Genomic DNA, 15,356 nt, shown 5'->3' with positions numbered 1-15,356 from the left:
TACCATGTCAAGAGGGGGAAAAGTATCTAATATTGAGGTTTCAAGCATTAAAAGTTACATCATATTTCAATTCCTTATAATTTTTTACATTAGATTTTAAATCTAATTTAACCTTCTTGAAATTTCCTGGGTTTGCTTTTCTCTATTTTGCTTGTTACAAGTTTGAGCTTTCTGGTAGAAGAAAGATGATTTTATTTATTATTATTAGTTGGATTTTAATAATCATTTCTGAAATGTTTTAGAAAAATAATTCCACAGAAAACTTTGTAATTATTCAATAATAATACCTTTATTTTCAATGTTCTATTTTAATTATTTCATGATCAAGATACACTCTAAAAAGACTAATTATAACACATCTCAATTATCATAAAAAGTACATTAAATATAATACAACTTAGTAGATTTAAAAAAGAAAATTTTGCAAAAATAGTGTCACATGTATGTGGAATTGTCCGACTCTAACCACTTTCCAACCAAAAACAATAGAATGTTGCTTAGATACATAGTTTTTTTGTTGTTGTTTTCTTTTTTTTGAGACAGAGTCTCACTCTGTTTCCTGGGCTAGAGTGCCATGGCGTCAGCCTAGCTCACAGCAATCTTAAACTCCTGGGCTCAAGCAATCCTTCTGCCTCAGCCTCCCAAGTAGCTGGGACTACAGGCATGCACCACCATACCCGGCTAATTTTTTCTATATATTTTTAGTTGGCCAATTAATTTCTTTCTATTTTTTATTAGAGACGGGGTCTCGCTCTTGCTCAGGCTGGTTTCGAACTCCTGGTCTTGAGCAATACACCCGCCTCGGCCTCCCAGAGAGCTAGGATTACAGGCGTGAGCCACCACGTTTGGCCCAGATACATAGTTTTGATAAATTCTTTATTTAGAGAATTAGATACCTAAGATTTTTTTTTAGTTACAGATATTTCATACTAATAAAGTAAATCCACTGATTTATTATTTGACAAATATTCATTGATTGCCCATTTAGGGCCAGATATTGTGACAGAAGCTGTAAATTATTATTAAAAAATGTTGAGGAAATTTTATGATAGAATTATTGAGTTAAATTATTTACATAAAAATAAACTTTAAATAAGTGAAAACATAAACAAGGTATTACCAAGGCAAACAAAAAATGATTTTTGAAACCAATTTAGCACATTAAATGCTAAGGATATTGACTATTAATATAATTAGTTAAATATACTAACACAGGGTAAAAATTTCTTGCATTTTTGGTACAATAGCAGTTTTTATATTTTATGACTAGCATAAGCAAATTTCTAAATTCAGCAGCAACTTAATAAAATAAAAGGATAACTAATGGCATTTTCTTCTACCTGGATTTCTTCTTTTATATCATTAATTTTTTATTTTTTTAACTAATTGTTCAATTAATAAATCACATGGTATTTAGGGATTTGGGGCAGGGGGAGGAAGGGATGGGTATAGTCACACCTAATGGGTGCAGTGCTCATGTCTGGGGGATGGACACACTTGAAGCTCTGACTTGGGTAGGGCAAAGGCAATATATGTAACCTAAACATTGGTACCCCCATAGTATGCTGAAATTAAAAAATAGCTAGCTTTCAATTAATCTCTTACAAACTACTGTATTTGCATCAAACTGAAAAATGTCTTTAAATTATTAAAAGGTATACTGAATATGTCTAAACAGTCTTCTTGTGAATAATTATAAGCAAAAATGTTGTATTATATAGTAACTACTAATTGAATGACAACAGTTCCATTTATTTATTATTATTATTTTTGTGTGTGCAGGTTTCATTGGTCAGTTTAACAGCAAATGCCTTGGGTTACTCAGAACTTGGTGCCATCAAATCTCTCAGGACACTAAGAGCTCTGAGACCTCTAAGAGCCTTATCTCGATTTGAGGGGATGAGGGTAAGGAAAATGAAAGAATCTGAAGTATTGCATATAGCCAGAATTAAATTAGATTAAATTTAGAAAAAGGAAAACCCATGCATGCAAAAGGAATGGCAAATCCTTGCAAAATTGCTACTTTACCTTATAATCTGTTGCATATTTACTTCTAGGTGATATGCAAGAGAACTAGGCCTCTCTTAAAATGATATAATATCATTTATTTGCTGTGCTCATTAAAATGACTTTATTTCCTAATCCATCTTGGGAGTTTCCTTACAAACCTGTATACAAAAAAGTAGATGCACTATTAAAGTACTATATGTAATGATATAATAATAATAAACTAAAGTGAACTCTATATCATGTACTTTGCAATGACTTATCTGTACTTAATGAGTTTTATAGAAAATATGCATCGCACATGTGCCTAAGTCTGAGTGTAACAAAAAAAATGAAGAGTTGTCAAAATTTTTGACTGTATAATGCCAAAGGTTGCATCATTTGAATATATTTAAGGATACATATTAAATATTGACTGAATTTTAAAATTTTTTAAAAATTATGTTTAATATAGTCTCAATGTACAACTGTATTAATCTTCTTAATTTATATAAATAGTAATACTAACTTAAAGATTACACATAAATCCACACTTTTATGACAGTAAAGTAAAACATTTATAACAATGATCAGAAAATATAATTTTTGACTCATTATCATAGGTGATTCATAAATTAATCTTAAGGTTAAATCTCATTTGTCAGAGTCCCACAAAATTTTATATTACTCAAGGGAACATCAACTATCCCCCATGATCCTTAACAAATTAGAAATTTTGCCATTTGACTTGTTATTTTCTATGCTTTTTTGAAAAACAAGAAGCATTAATTTATGTAAGGTGTACCATATAAAAATTTGTTGTTTTTTTTAAAAATAAATTTTTTTTAGCAAAACAAACCTAATGAATTGTAATTCCAGTAAAAAGTATTGCTGTTTTGCCAGTTAGGGTTCAGTTATGTTTATAGAAACTAAACAGTATTGTACACTTCCATTTGCATTTTGTAGCTTGTTTACAGTCTTATATCTCTTCTAAATTAAAATTTATTATAAATGTCATTTTTTAAGAACATAAGACTTATCTTCAATTTCACTATCATATATGAAAACTTTTTTCTCATTACAAACAATTCAACAAATGAGATATAAATAGTCCTTTTTAACTTCTCATAGAAATCCTCACATGCTCACCAGAATGTTATCAGAAATTTTCTCCAGGTTATGTAAAAACTAAGTTTGTTTTCTAATTAACGTGTCACTTTCTTTTTTTTCAGACTGGCAGTTTCAGCTCTGAAGAAAAATATCATTTTCATACATTCTACTTGACAACATGTTACCTGAAATTAAAATAATACAATTAAAAAACTTCTGAAATCTGAACAATGCCAACTATTTGAAGCTGTTATAAACATTTCCAATTTGACTCTTTGGAAGTTTATTAAATCCATGAGTCAAATGGTCATATATTCCCCTATGTAACACTTTATTTTCCTAACAAGTTGGTCTTGCAGGTCTGCTTTTAATTTTTAACTAAATGACTTTATCTATAATTATTAATTAATGATGTTTTTATGTTAAAAGAAGAGGTTAGTTGAAATTTGGAATTTTAAAAACATAAACTTCTTATAGATACTGATTGATTATGAAACTAATTATTTAAGTTGTCAGATTTATCAATATGACAACTCCATTCCTCATAATGACAGCATATACACAGCACAAGAATGACTAAGCTCTTCAACACATTTGGCATTATAGAGTCAAAATAACTTTTTTTATTGATTCTATTTTTTGTATTTCTAGTTTTGGAATTTTTTACTTTGTAAAAGTATAATCATGAATGATGGTGAGATCAGAGATAATAATGATGATGATGATTGGGAAGTGAGATTTGAACATATTCAGAAACTCTCATTTATAATTCTTTTCCCTAGTAGCATAAAATCGCAATAGCTATGTCAAAGCATAACTCAGGCACTCATTTTATTTTTGTTGTTCTGTCACTTTTTCAAAGCATGTGCTTTTATGCAACGTTACTGACTAAAGCATGTTGTACAGTGCTTGAGAAGAAGTTAGAAAATAATAAATAAATTATCATCACGTTGCACTTTGTGTTTTGCATGTTTTATGCACATTTCTGGCTGACAGCTTTTAAATACTTATTGTATTTCAAATTTCCAGTCCAAATTTTTCAACTTGTAAAACTGAACTGAGTGAACTAATGTCATGAATATCTAGGGTAAAATAAAATTTTTGTTTAAATTTGTATTTTTAATTTCCTAATCTAGGAAATCTTAAATACCATCTTTTTCAAAAGAACTCGAGTCTTAATTGATAGGGAAACAGACAGAGAGCATCATATACAAAAAGTAACACCAAATGTTCTGTCATATCAGATTTATAACTAATAACAAATTATATATTTCTATTTTATATAGGATAATCTTGCTCCAACTTGGATGGGGTGGAGCGCTGGTTCCTCCCCTCAGCCCTTTATTATGGGTACTGTATTACCCCTTTTGCTACCTTTAATCCTTGCACTGTGACTTATGTATAGTGGGGTGAGGGAGGGTTTGGGAAGGGGACTGCGGCACCACAGTAGGGACAAAATAGTATATACATCCTGATCCCCTGTTTTCCATTGTCTTAAATTTCTTTTGAAAAAAATACCTTTGTGAATTTGCCCTCTGTGGATTTTAACCCCAATGGTTGATATCTTTATTAAGATTTCATTGAATATGATTTAGTTATGTGTATATTGAATTATCCATTTATGGGAAGGTTATTCAATTAGTATGGGTGGGGGACCCTTGTGTAGGATGATTGTGTGAAAAAAATTTTAACTTGTCAAGCCAATGATGCTATTTGAGGCATAGCATTCCCACCCTTTAGTACATTGGTCGGAGTCCTGAAAATGGCCAGCTAGACACGAGCAGCCGGGTGTTGACATGTGTAAGCAGATGCTAGGGTACAATATTCCAGGTTTCATAAGATTGGTGTTGATGGTGTGACCATTCTGATTTTTTATGAAGTGTAAGTTCATAGGGGTTATTTTCAAGGCAAAAATATATTAAGAAAGAAGTGAATAAGCACCTGTGATTTGTGTTTTAAATGGAAAATGTTAATATAAAAGAATCCATTTATTTGAATTATGCAGAATAGAACACTCACCTAAAAATAAAACAAAAACATCTCATCATGAGTATTAAGAGAGAATTTAATGTGTAAGCTTACTTCTTAGAATGAGTCACTCCCAACTAAATTCCTAGATTCTTAGGGGATATCACAGTGAAAACATACATAAAAATGAATCTACATTTCATGTATTCTTGAGATTTAAGCATATAGTACAAGAATGAGAGTTTTAATTTTTTAATTTAATTGATTAATTTTTTTTTAGGCAGTCTTACTGTGTCGCCCAGGCTAGACTGCATTGGTGTGATCATAGGTCACTGCACCTTCAAACTCCTGAGCTCAAGCAATCCTTCCATCTCACGCTCTCAAGTAGCTGGGACTATAGGCATAAGCCACCGTGCCCAGCCAAGAGATTTTATACGGAGAGAAAAAGTTAGGACTTTTGTCTGGATTAATTGACATCATAGCTTCCAAAAACAATTGCCTTAATTAAAACCTACAACACAAAATAATTGTTAGATTTTTTTAAGAGATTCTATTACTGTTCTTCATACTCAAAAAATGTATGATTTCTACTTTGCCTACGTTTGATTTTTATTCCTACAGCTTTTCTCTATTTTAATTAGAGAAGCATTAGAATGCATGCGTAATATTGGTTTGAAGTTCAAAGACAACTCATTCAGACAAGAGTATGTATCAAAATTTCTAACACTAATTTGCATATTTAATTATCAATCCCTCATTTAGTGTTGATTTATTTTAAAAATGCAGATAATGAACCAGAAATAGAAAGAGTTTCTATAAGAACTAGTTGAGCGAGATAGAGAAATTTTATTTGATGATGTTTTGAAAAAAGTTTGTGAGAAGAATCAACCCTAGTATAGTATTAATTCATTAAGATAGTTACTTTCTTAGACATGTCCTTTCATGCAGCTTGAAACCTCATTCTGTTCTTTCCAATTTATTCAGACCAATTGTTCCTTCCTGACGTGGGAACCAATTACTGCAGTTCCCTCATGGGAATCAATTACTGCAGTTCCTTAGAGACTGAAACTGAAAAAAGTTAATACATCTCCCTCTCTGCTGAACCAGGGAATGGCTTGGGGCTCTTGGGAAAAGACAATCTTTTCTAGGATCCTTCATTGTCTAATTTAATGAAACCTTAAATATGAATGCACCTTGTATAGTGAATTCCCCAATACTATGCGAAATGTTTTCTAATTATTTTCTCTTAGTAAAAATAAAACATTTCTCTGAGTCAAACATATGCCAACTTTGCAAATCATATCCTGAGCTGCACTGCTCCAGAGCACATCTTTACGTTGGGAATTCCACTGTCAGAGTTAGTTTTAACACAAAACCAATCCCCAGTTTTAAAGTAAACCTCTCAAACTTACAACCTAACCACAGACTTTTTCTTGCACTCATTTCTGTAGTTATTTTCATCTCATATCTAGAAATAACATTTAAAATTCATGTCTTGATCAATAAGTGCTAAACTAACCTTTACTTCATCCATTCATTCTTTCATTCAAGCATTTTTGTATTCCTATATTCAAAGCTGTCTGTTATATTCCTATATTCAAGTCACCCAAAGCCTTGGAGGATTCACAAATATATTTTTGCATCTTAATTTTTTTTAAAAAAATCTATCAGGATTACAGGAATATAATTAACTTTAATACAGATCAATACAGGTACCAGATAAGTGGGAGCAACTCTAAGCAGAACTAATGAGATAGTTTGGATGCTACTCCTCATCTATTTTCTGAACTTTACCCATTTTAACCTCATTTTTCTCATTTGCCGAATGAGAACATGATATTAAATTATCTCTAAAGTTCTGTCCAGCACTAGAATTCTGATTCTTACACTCAAAAGAGAAAACACTCATCTTTATTTAGGAGGCTAAACTTGATGTTGGGCTCTCTGAAAGAAGAGCTATTGGAGCTAAAGCCCTCAAAAGAGGCGATATTAGAGAAGGAATTTCAAAGGAAATGGCAGCTCAATTATTTGGCAATTATACTACCAAGTGGTAATTATATTAGTTGTTGTGGCATGAAATGTAGGCAGCCAGGGAAGTTAGAACTAGAAATGTAGATTGATGATTGATGTGAATATTAAGGTAAAAAAATGTACTTGGTAGTCACTGGGAGGCCAATAAATAACTTTAAAGTGAGACTTGGGCAAGATTAATTCATCTTACATGGCTTAAAGGAAGGAGAAAGTTAGGAGACCTTGACAAGAATGCAGGTGTGAAGTAACAGAGGGCTGAACTAGGATGGTGACTGTGACAATGGAAAAGAAATGACAAAGGTGAGAAACGTTTTGAAGAAAAAAGTGTGAGACCTACAGATCGATGTGAAAAGAAATTCGAGAAATAGATACAGGTAATCAGTGTTCTGTTCATACTCTAAATTGGGTGTTGAAGGTAAAATACACATTTTAATATGTACTCTGTGTGTACACAGTAGAAATAGTATTTTAATCTGGATGGTAGACAAAATATTTGGAAAAGGAGGGAAATGAATAGTTAAGTTGATTTCGGTTTTCAAATCTCTAATCCGAAAGAAATCTAATTGTATCTGCACATTTAAAATAAAGTATAAAATAAGGGTTTATTAAGTCAATTGCATTAATGCAGACAGTCACATGAGATGAGTAAGGTGCCATGTGTCAGCTTGGTAAGCTGCATGGGCCACATGACTGGGTTCTGCCTAGATAACTCAACCTGAATTCATTTTTTCATCTTTATTTCTCCACCTTTGTCATTACTGGTATTATTATTTCCTTTGGCTGGTTTATCACACTGTTTTACAAAAGACCTAGAGTTCTTTATAGACTTTAAGCAGGGCTCAGAAATATAAGAAATTGGTTCATGTATTTTTTTTTTCAGACAGGCAATCAAAATACTTTGCTCTAAAGATACTCTATCAAAAGGCAGATTGAAGATATTTTGATGCCTGTTGTTTACCTTGGATCAGATTGATAAGAATAATAGAGGTACATAAGTAGAATTAAATTTAGCTATTAATGTTCAAGTTTGAGGCATCTGCCATTTGTGAGCATTTTAGAGCCTGTCTTCACCTTCCCTCTTAGCTGCTCATGTGCGGCTCCAATGGGATCTATGGAGGAGGAAATAAGGACAGTCATCCCTACAGTGTTGCCATGAATGAAAATTTAGCTTCTTAATTTGTGGTCCAGATTAAAGATAAGAGGGGGAAAAACATACTTCCATAGAAAAAATGTAGATAATAATTGTGCACAGAACTTCATGTGATCACATCAGATTTGAGGACTATGTATGGCATCTCTCCTTTTCTTATTTTCCTAAGAAACTGATTCCTATCATGTTTCATTTAAAGTAAGTTTATTGAATTAAACTCAGTAAATGAAACAACTGACATGACTGGAGCTTGAAATAAATGATGTGATGATCTAATGAAATACATAATGCAAATTGTCTTGCTTCTTATGCAAAAATTATTAGTCATAGCAATGCATGAATAATTAAGGAGAAAATTATATTAGGTATTTAATAGTATTTTTATATTTATACATCTGAATTTTTGTTTATTTTAAAACTATATTGGTCAAATGAGCTCAGGTCCAATGTTTTAATTTTGTTCTTTAATATACTGCCTTTTTAAAATAAGTTAATCTTCTGCATAGGATTTCCTACTTTTCTTCTGATAAACAACACGTATTCTGACTTCATATGGCAGCAAGTTTCTCTGATTTTTGCTTTTCCTTTAACCCTGAGTACTTCTCCCTCCATTTTTAAAAAACTTCTTTTCATTTATTTGTTATATTGCCCATATTTGTTTTCCTAAATGTATGGTTTAAGAAAAAAATAAATTTTATTTTAAGATTTGTTTACTTGCTTTGAAATATTCTAGAATAAATAGTCTTGATACAAAAAAAAAAATAGAGAGACCAAAGATTACTAGGGGAATGTCTTTTCTTTTTTAACATAAGAATTCTGACACCTCTTTTTTTCCATTTGTATATTAGGTGGTTGTGAATGCCCTTTTAGGAGCAATTCCATCTATTATGAATGTGCTTCTGGTTTGTCTTATATTCTGGCTAATTTTCAGCATCATGGGCGTAAATTTGTTTGCTGGCAAATTCTACCACTGTATTAACACCACAACTGGTGACAGGTTTGACATCAACGAAGTGAATAATCATACTGATTGCCTAAAACTAATAGAAAGAAATGAGACTGCCCGATGGAAAAATGTGAAAGTAAACTTTGATAATGTAGGATTTGGGTATCTCTCTTTGCTTCAAGTTGTAAGTGAACACTATTTTCTCTGAATTTTTTTAATTGTTTGGATAATAACAAAGTAATGAAATCATCTATTATTTAGTTAGTAAGAAGAAAGTTTATATTTCTTTTTTTAAATTTTGATTTATTAGTACAAGTTTATGAGCCCAGATAGGTAGAAACTGTATTACATGTAAGCAGTGCAGACATAGTCAATAGTGGATAGATATTCCAGTTCTTTCCAAAGGTCTTTTTTTTTTTCCTAATTTTCTTATATATATATATATTGCTCTATTTTTCTATATGAACAAGTTGATAATAAATCAATAGCTTTGCTATTTTTTCTATTGAAATTGGAAAGCTTGTTTCACTGCTAGATCACTCTCCAAAACACACACACTTAAAACGCATCTATTAAATAATTGGATTGTAACTAATTGGTAGAGATTAACTGCTGCTGAGTTATATCATTTGATTGAAGTTTGGGGAATGACATTTTGGTTTTAGTATTCAGTCCTTATAGTGAAATGGAAGTAACACCTGGATGCACCTGGACACAGAAACAAAACATAAACAGGGGTTGTGTCACCATAAATGACCCTTCAGCCCATTATTTAAGTATATTTTATCCTAAATATTAATTTTTTTCATTACTAGGTCTCTAAGAAAAATCATTCATAATTTTTTAAAAATACAAAATATGATAACTCCAACATTTTCATTCGATTTTGTGTTTAGCTGCAGCAGTATCATAACAAAGCCATGAAGAAAATAGAGTCAGATTATTTGAAAAAAATACTGCTCTGTTTTGGCCACCAAAAACTTAGCTTTAAAAAGAAAGCTATGTAATTTCTTCTCTTGTGATTCCACATAATCTTTAGGGCAGAAATCTATTTCTGTTCACTAGGTTATATTTTTAATTATTCAACCAGGAAACTAAGCAAATAAACCCATTCTGATCAAAACACTCTTGCAGCTCTTTCAAAGCTATCTATACAAATTCTTCCCACCTTTATATTGGAAATTTTAATTTCTCTTCTGGACATTTCTGACCTATTCTGAGTGTCAAAATAGAGACTTAAATAATCTGGCCAGAATGATTTCTTTAAATATTATAGTAGACACATGATGATATTTCCTCGGGCATTCGTTCTAATCCTTTCACTAATAACCACACTTGTAAGTGTCACTCAAGTATATCACTTCGTCCATAAAATCAAGGAAAGGATCATTTAAAATATTAAACAATCCTTTTAAAATGCTAAGTGATTCTGAAATTATAGAGTGAAGGGTCCTGCACCAAGCCATTAAATAAATTCTGCTACAAAAAAAAAAAAAGGCCTCTAAAATACTGCTTCACATTTGGCTTTTTGCAAAATCACCTCTCTGATGATTAGTAGTTTATTGAAATGATTCTTTTAATCACATTTCTCTGTTTCTGTACTAAGTGTATGATGGACTTATCCTATGATTGACCTAAGCCATTGACATATTCAACATTTTTCTTTGATGTACAAAACCCTTGCATTTTCTAACTAAGAATCATTACTTTCTTTTCATTGCCATCACATACACCCTTACTTGACCTTCTCATGAAATCCACCACTTCACAAGTGTTAGTGTTATAGAAACAAAGACATGCTATGATATAGATGCCAAAAGCCTTACTAGCCTCCCTGGATAGTTAGGGAATAATCCTCTCAAGCCCACAGTGCTCAAAATTCATGCCCTAGGACAAATAGAAAATCACTATAAATTATCAGACCTGATATCCTTCAACCTGTGAATGTCAAGTGTCTACTGTACTGTATTTTCACTTTTCTGACTCATATTAACTCATTCTCTTCAATAATTACAGAGAAGAAAGTGGAGTATAGTGTAGTGTTTTGCTTCAAAATTCTTAAAAGGATAGTTAGTTGCAACTCTGCTTTTATATATGCCTGTATGATCCTTAGATTGTACACTCAAGAGAAATCTCAGATTTTCAGTCACTTGAATCACCTTCTAGATAGATTTCCGCAGATGATGCTCAAACCAAAGTTGCAATTATTCAGCTGCTAGAGATATTGCCAAATATGTTGGAATTTGTAAGACTATCTAAAAGTGTTCTACCAAAGCTTAGTAGCACTTTAATTTGCATTATTCCATTAACTTTAAAGACTTGAAAAGTACTATCAGCTTGTTATTAAGTGGGAGGATATATCAAATGACCACTTTTTCAGTATGTATTCTAGAAACGAAGCGTATTACTAAGATATTGTCTTGATCTAAAATCCATGTACAATTTGTTTTGAAATATCTTTCAAAAATATTCCTTTTTATAAAATATACCAGTAAGGAATTTATTAAACGTCAAGTCTGAATTATTTTTACTCTGAAGTAAAACATGCATGTCCTTTTTAATAGGCCACATTTAAGGGATGGATGGATATAATGTACGCAGCAGTTGATTCCAGAAATGTAAGTATTCCTTATATTCTAAATGTTTTTATAACATTGATTAGGTGGTTAAATTAATTCAACAAAGTGTCAGCAGCCAAATGAAATGATTCTATGTTGACTAAATATATTTAGAAAAAAGTATGACAGGTTAATATGCCAGTATAGCAATGTTTATCAGAAAGATCTTACTAAGATAAAACATGAATTATTTGGAAAATCAGACAAAAATAACACAAATTCATTTGTTCAGTAACTATCCTTCTTTTAAATATTTTTTATTTTGCTTCCTTTTTATCTACAAATTATATAATAAATAGTGATTTTTGTGTGCGGGAGCACATGTGAAGAAATATGTAAGTTCCATCGGTAGTTGAAATATATAGTTACCCTCCATATTAGCATGAAAAGTTACAGATATTGTCCTGGCAGCCTTAGATTTCTGTGATCATCTCTATCAAATAATCATATTTCAATTTGTGTAAAAGAATGGTTTTATCCATAAATTTACTGGAGCCTTTAGCAATGCTATTATCACTTCTGTGGCCAGCAGATTCCTGTAAGTTTATAACACCAAAGTAAAGACCTACTTTATTTCATTTCAGCCTCTTTCATGCTTCATGATAGGAACTGAAATTCTTGCTCACTCCAAGTTTGCTCTCCAAAACTTTGTAAAATTTAGTATTTTCTATCAGCCTACATCTTTCCACTCTGAAGCCCAATCTGCTTAGTCTATCAGCATAAAGAATAACTCCCATCCCTGTAATCTTTAAACTGACCTAATAGAGTTTGGTCTTATCTTTCTTGAATTACATTTCCCATAGCTTCAGTTTTATGTTGAGTACCTTTCCGATAACTTCCAGTTATTTTATTTCACTTTGTTACTTATATTTTGTTTTGTGTATTTGGTTGGTTTTTAACGTTGTTGTCCTGAGCAGGACATGAATCTGTAAGGAAGCTATCTACAGTGACTCTCTTACCTCTTTATTAAGTTATGTGATAACTCAATGCCTGTGTGTTATAAGCACAATCTAAGGATTAAATTATCAATTGAGGATTTATAAAATAGACTGTGCAATTGTCTACTCAATTTGAAAAATTCGATGACTGTTATAATATTAGAGTATGATGCCAAACATCTAAATGAAAAATTTAATTCTTATTTGCTACCTTAATTCATGTTTACATGAATAATTGCTTTTAAGCATATTCAATACATATTTATGGAAGTAAAATTTTTTTCTAATAATTTTTAAGTTACTAAAATTCAGTACCTTAAAAACTTGCCAAATTTAACACATTACTGTCCAAATAGAAAAATATTTAATTGTATTTATAGTTAAAAAAAATTCTGGAGTGTCATAATAATATTTTTCACATGAAAAACAACATAATTTCAGAGATTTTTTAAAGAGATACTTGATGCAGAAAACACCTGAAGTATTACTAAGAATAATATTTTCTATTCTCATGAAAAAGTACCAATGATATCTCCAGCATTAACATGTATTGTAGTATTTTACAAAATATTCTCCTTTGGTAGGTGGAACTTCAGCCTAAGTATGAGGAAAGTCTGTACATGTATCTTTACTTTGTTATTTTCATCATCTTTGGGTCCTTCTTCACCTTGAACCTGTTTATTGGTGTCATCATAGATAATTTCAACCAGCAAAAAAAGAAGATAAGTATTACTAATATTTTCTCTCCCTCTGAGATAGAAAAATTATTATCTAAAATGTTTTCTCTGCCAATTGCATACTTGAATTCAGAAACCAAAGAGAAGTATAATTAAAGCCTATTTTTCTTCCTCTGACTCTACCATCCACTACTCATTTCGGGCTGTAAAAAGCTAAGAATAACTGTTCCACTCCTTTGTGCATAGGATCACAAAACTTTCCCCCCACACACACTTTTTTTAAATTAAGAAGCCACTCGCTCTGTCTTTTTTTTTTTTTTTTTAATTTTTTTTTTTTATTTTGGCATATTATGGGGGTACAGATTTTAAGGTTTCAATAAATGCCCATTTCCCTCCCTCCCCCCAAAAGTCTGAGTCTCCATCATGACCATCCCCCAGATGGTGCACATCTCACTCATTATGTATGTATATACCCACCCCCCTCCCCCCTCCCCCCTCCCACCTGCCCAATACCCTATTACTGTAGTACCTATGTGTCCACTTAGGTGCTACTCAGTTAATACCAGTTTTCTGGAGAATATATCTGGTGCTTGTTTTTCCATTCTTGGGATACTTCACTTAGTAGTATGGGTTCCAGCTCTAACCAGGAAAATATAAGATGTGCTATATCACCATTGTTTCTTAGAGCTGAATAGTACTCTGTCTTTTAAAAGAAGATAATTAGAAAAAAACTAGAGAACAACCCAGGCATAAACCTTTTTCCCAAAGTCAACTTGTTTTTTCCCTACAACTCCCCTGTATAAAATGCACCCATGCCACTGCTCCCTCACTGGCGTCAAACATTCTCCTGGTTTTTTAATACTTGATATTTGGTAGATAAAAACTGTATTCTATTTTAATTTTTATGGCTTTTATGGCTCATAGATTTGAACATGTTAAGTGCCTTTTAGCCATTTGTAACTCTTCCTTTATGTACTGTCGTTTAATCTCATGTGCTCATTGTGTTTGCTTATTGTATAATGAGTGCTTTTTTTCACTACGGAACATTCCTTCCCCATGCCCTTTTTTCATATTACTAAGAGTATTCTGTAGTCAGTATCAGGCTACTTCGGTCACTTTCCAGCCTGCGTTCCAATCCTGGTCCCTACTGGCCTGTCCCATACTTGTGCTATGAGCTCTGAGGTATCCCCTAACTCACCTACCAACTAGTCCAGTTTTCTTCCCACCCCTTTGTTCCAATTCTTGACAGAGTTAAAATGGCTTTTTATGAGTAAATTCAAACAGACTTTTTAAGTCTTTGCTACATTTAAATAAGAAAATCATTGCCTTTAGCTTCAGAAAGGTAGTATGGATAGTGTAAGGAACCAGGTATTTATCATAGTATCTCCATGAACTAAATTTTACCACTCACTAAGTGTATGATTTTGTTAAAAATATTTTCTCAGAGTTTCTGGGTTTTTTTCCTTATAAGATAATATAATAATAATAAAGTCAATTTTGAATGATTATAAGAATTAAATAAGAATTATGGTACCTAAAAAGGACTTTAATTTTTTCAAATTTAAAGTCCCAGGTATAATTATACTAATTGGTTGAATATTACATTTTCTTTTTTAACCATCCTTTTCTTATTTTAAGTTTAACATTGAACAATTATGTCAAAGGAACACAGTTTTAACCAGTTTGATTTTTCTTTTCTATACTTTGGAGGTCAAGACATCTTTATGACAGAAGAACAGAAGAAATACTATAATGCAATGAAAAAATTAGGATCGAAAAAGCCACAAAAGCCTATACCTCGACCAGGAGTAAGAAATACCAAATAATATGGGAGAAAATATACAAAACCAAAAACTTGCATGGGTTTTCTTACCGAAGAGAAAGTAACTAACATTTTCAGTAGCAAACATTTCTTCCGCTTTTAGAGTGTTA

At 31.6% G+C, this 15,356-nt stretch overlaps 1 protein-coding gene across 8 annotated transcripts in view; it reads left to right on the top strand.

Annotated features, from left to right (window-relative positions):
- SCN1A (sodium voltage-gated channel alpha subunit 1) overlaps positions 1-15,356 on the top strand; it is a 150,787-nt gene that overhangs the window by 128,187 nt on the left and 7,244 nt on the right. For all 8 annotated transcript variants that reach the window (XM_076005619.1, XM_076005623.1, XM_076005621.1 and 5 more), the window contains 5 exons: positions 1,783-1,905; positions 9,094-9,375; positions 11,756-11,809; positions 13,332-13,469; positions 15,128-15,232. In XM_076005619.1, coding sequence (XP_075861734.1) covers positions 1,783-1,905; positions 9,094-9,375; positions 11,756-11,809; positions 13,332-13,469; positions 15,128-15,232 — 702 coding nt within the window. The remainder of the gene's footprint in view (positions 1-1,782; positions 1,906-9,093; positions 9,376-11,755; positions 11,810-13,331; positions 13,470-15,127; positions 15,233-15,356) is intronic.

Source organism: Microcebus murinus, chromosome 8, assembly GCF_040939455.1.
Source record: "Microcebus murinus isolate Inina chromosome 8, M.murinus_Inina_mat1.0, whole genome shotgun sequence".
In the NCBI taxonomy this organism is placed as follows: domain Eukaryota; kingdom Metazoa; phylum Chordata; class Mammalia; order Primates; family Cheirogaleidae; genus Microcebus; species Microcebus murinus.
This window is presented reverse-complemented; position numbering and strand designations above follow the sequence as displayed.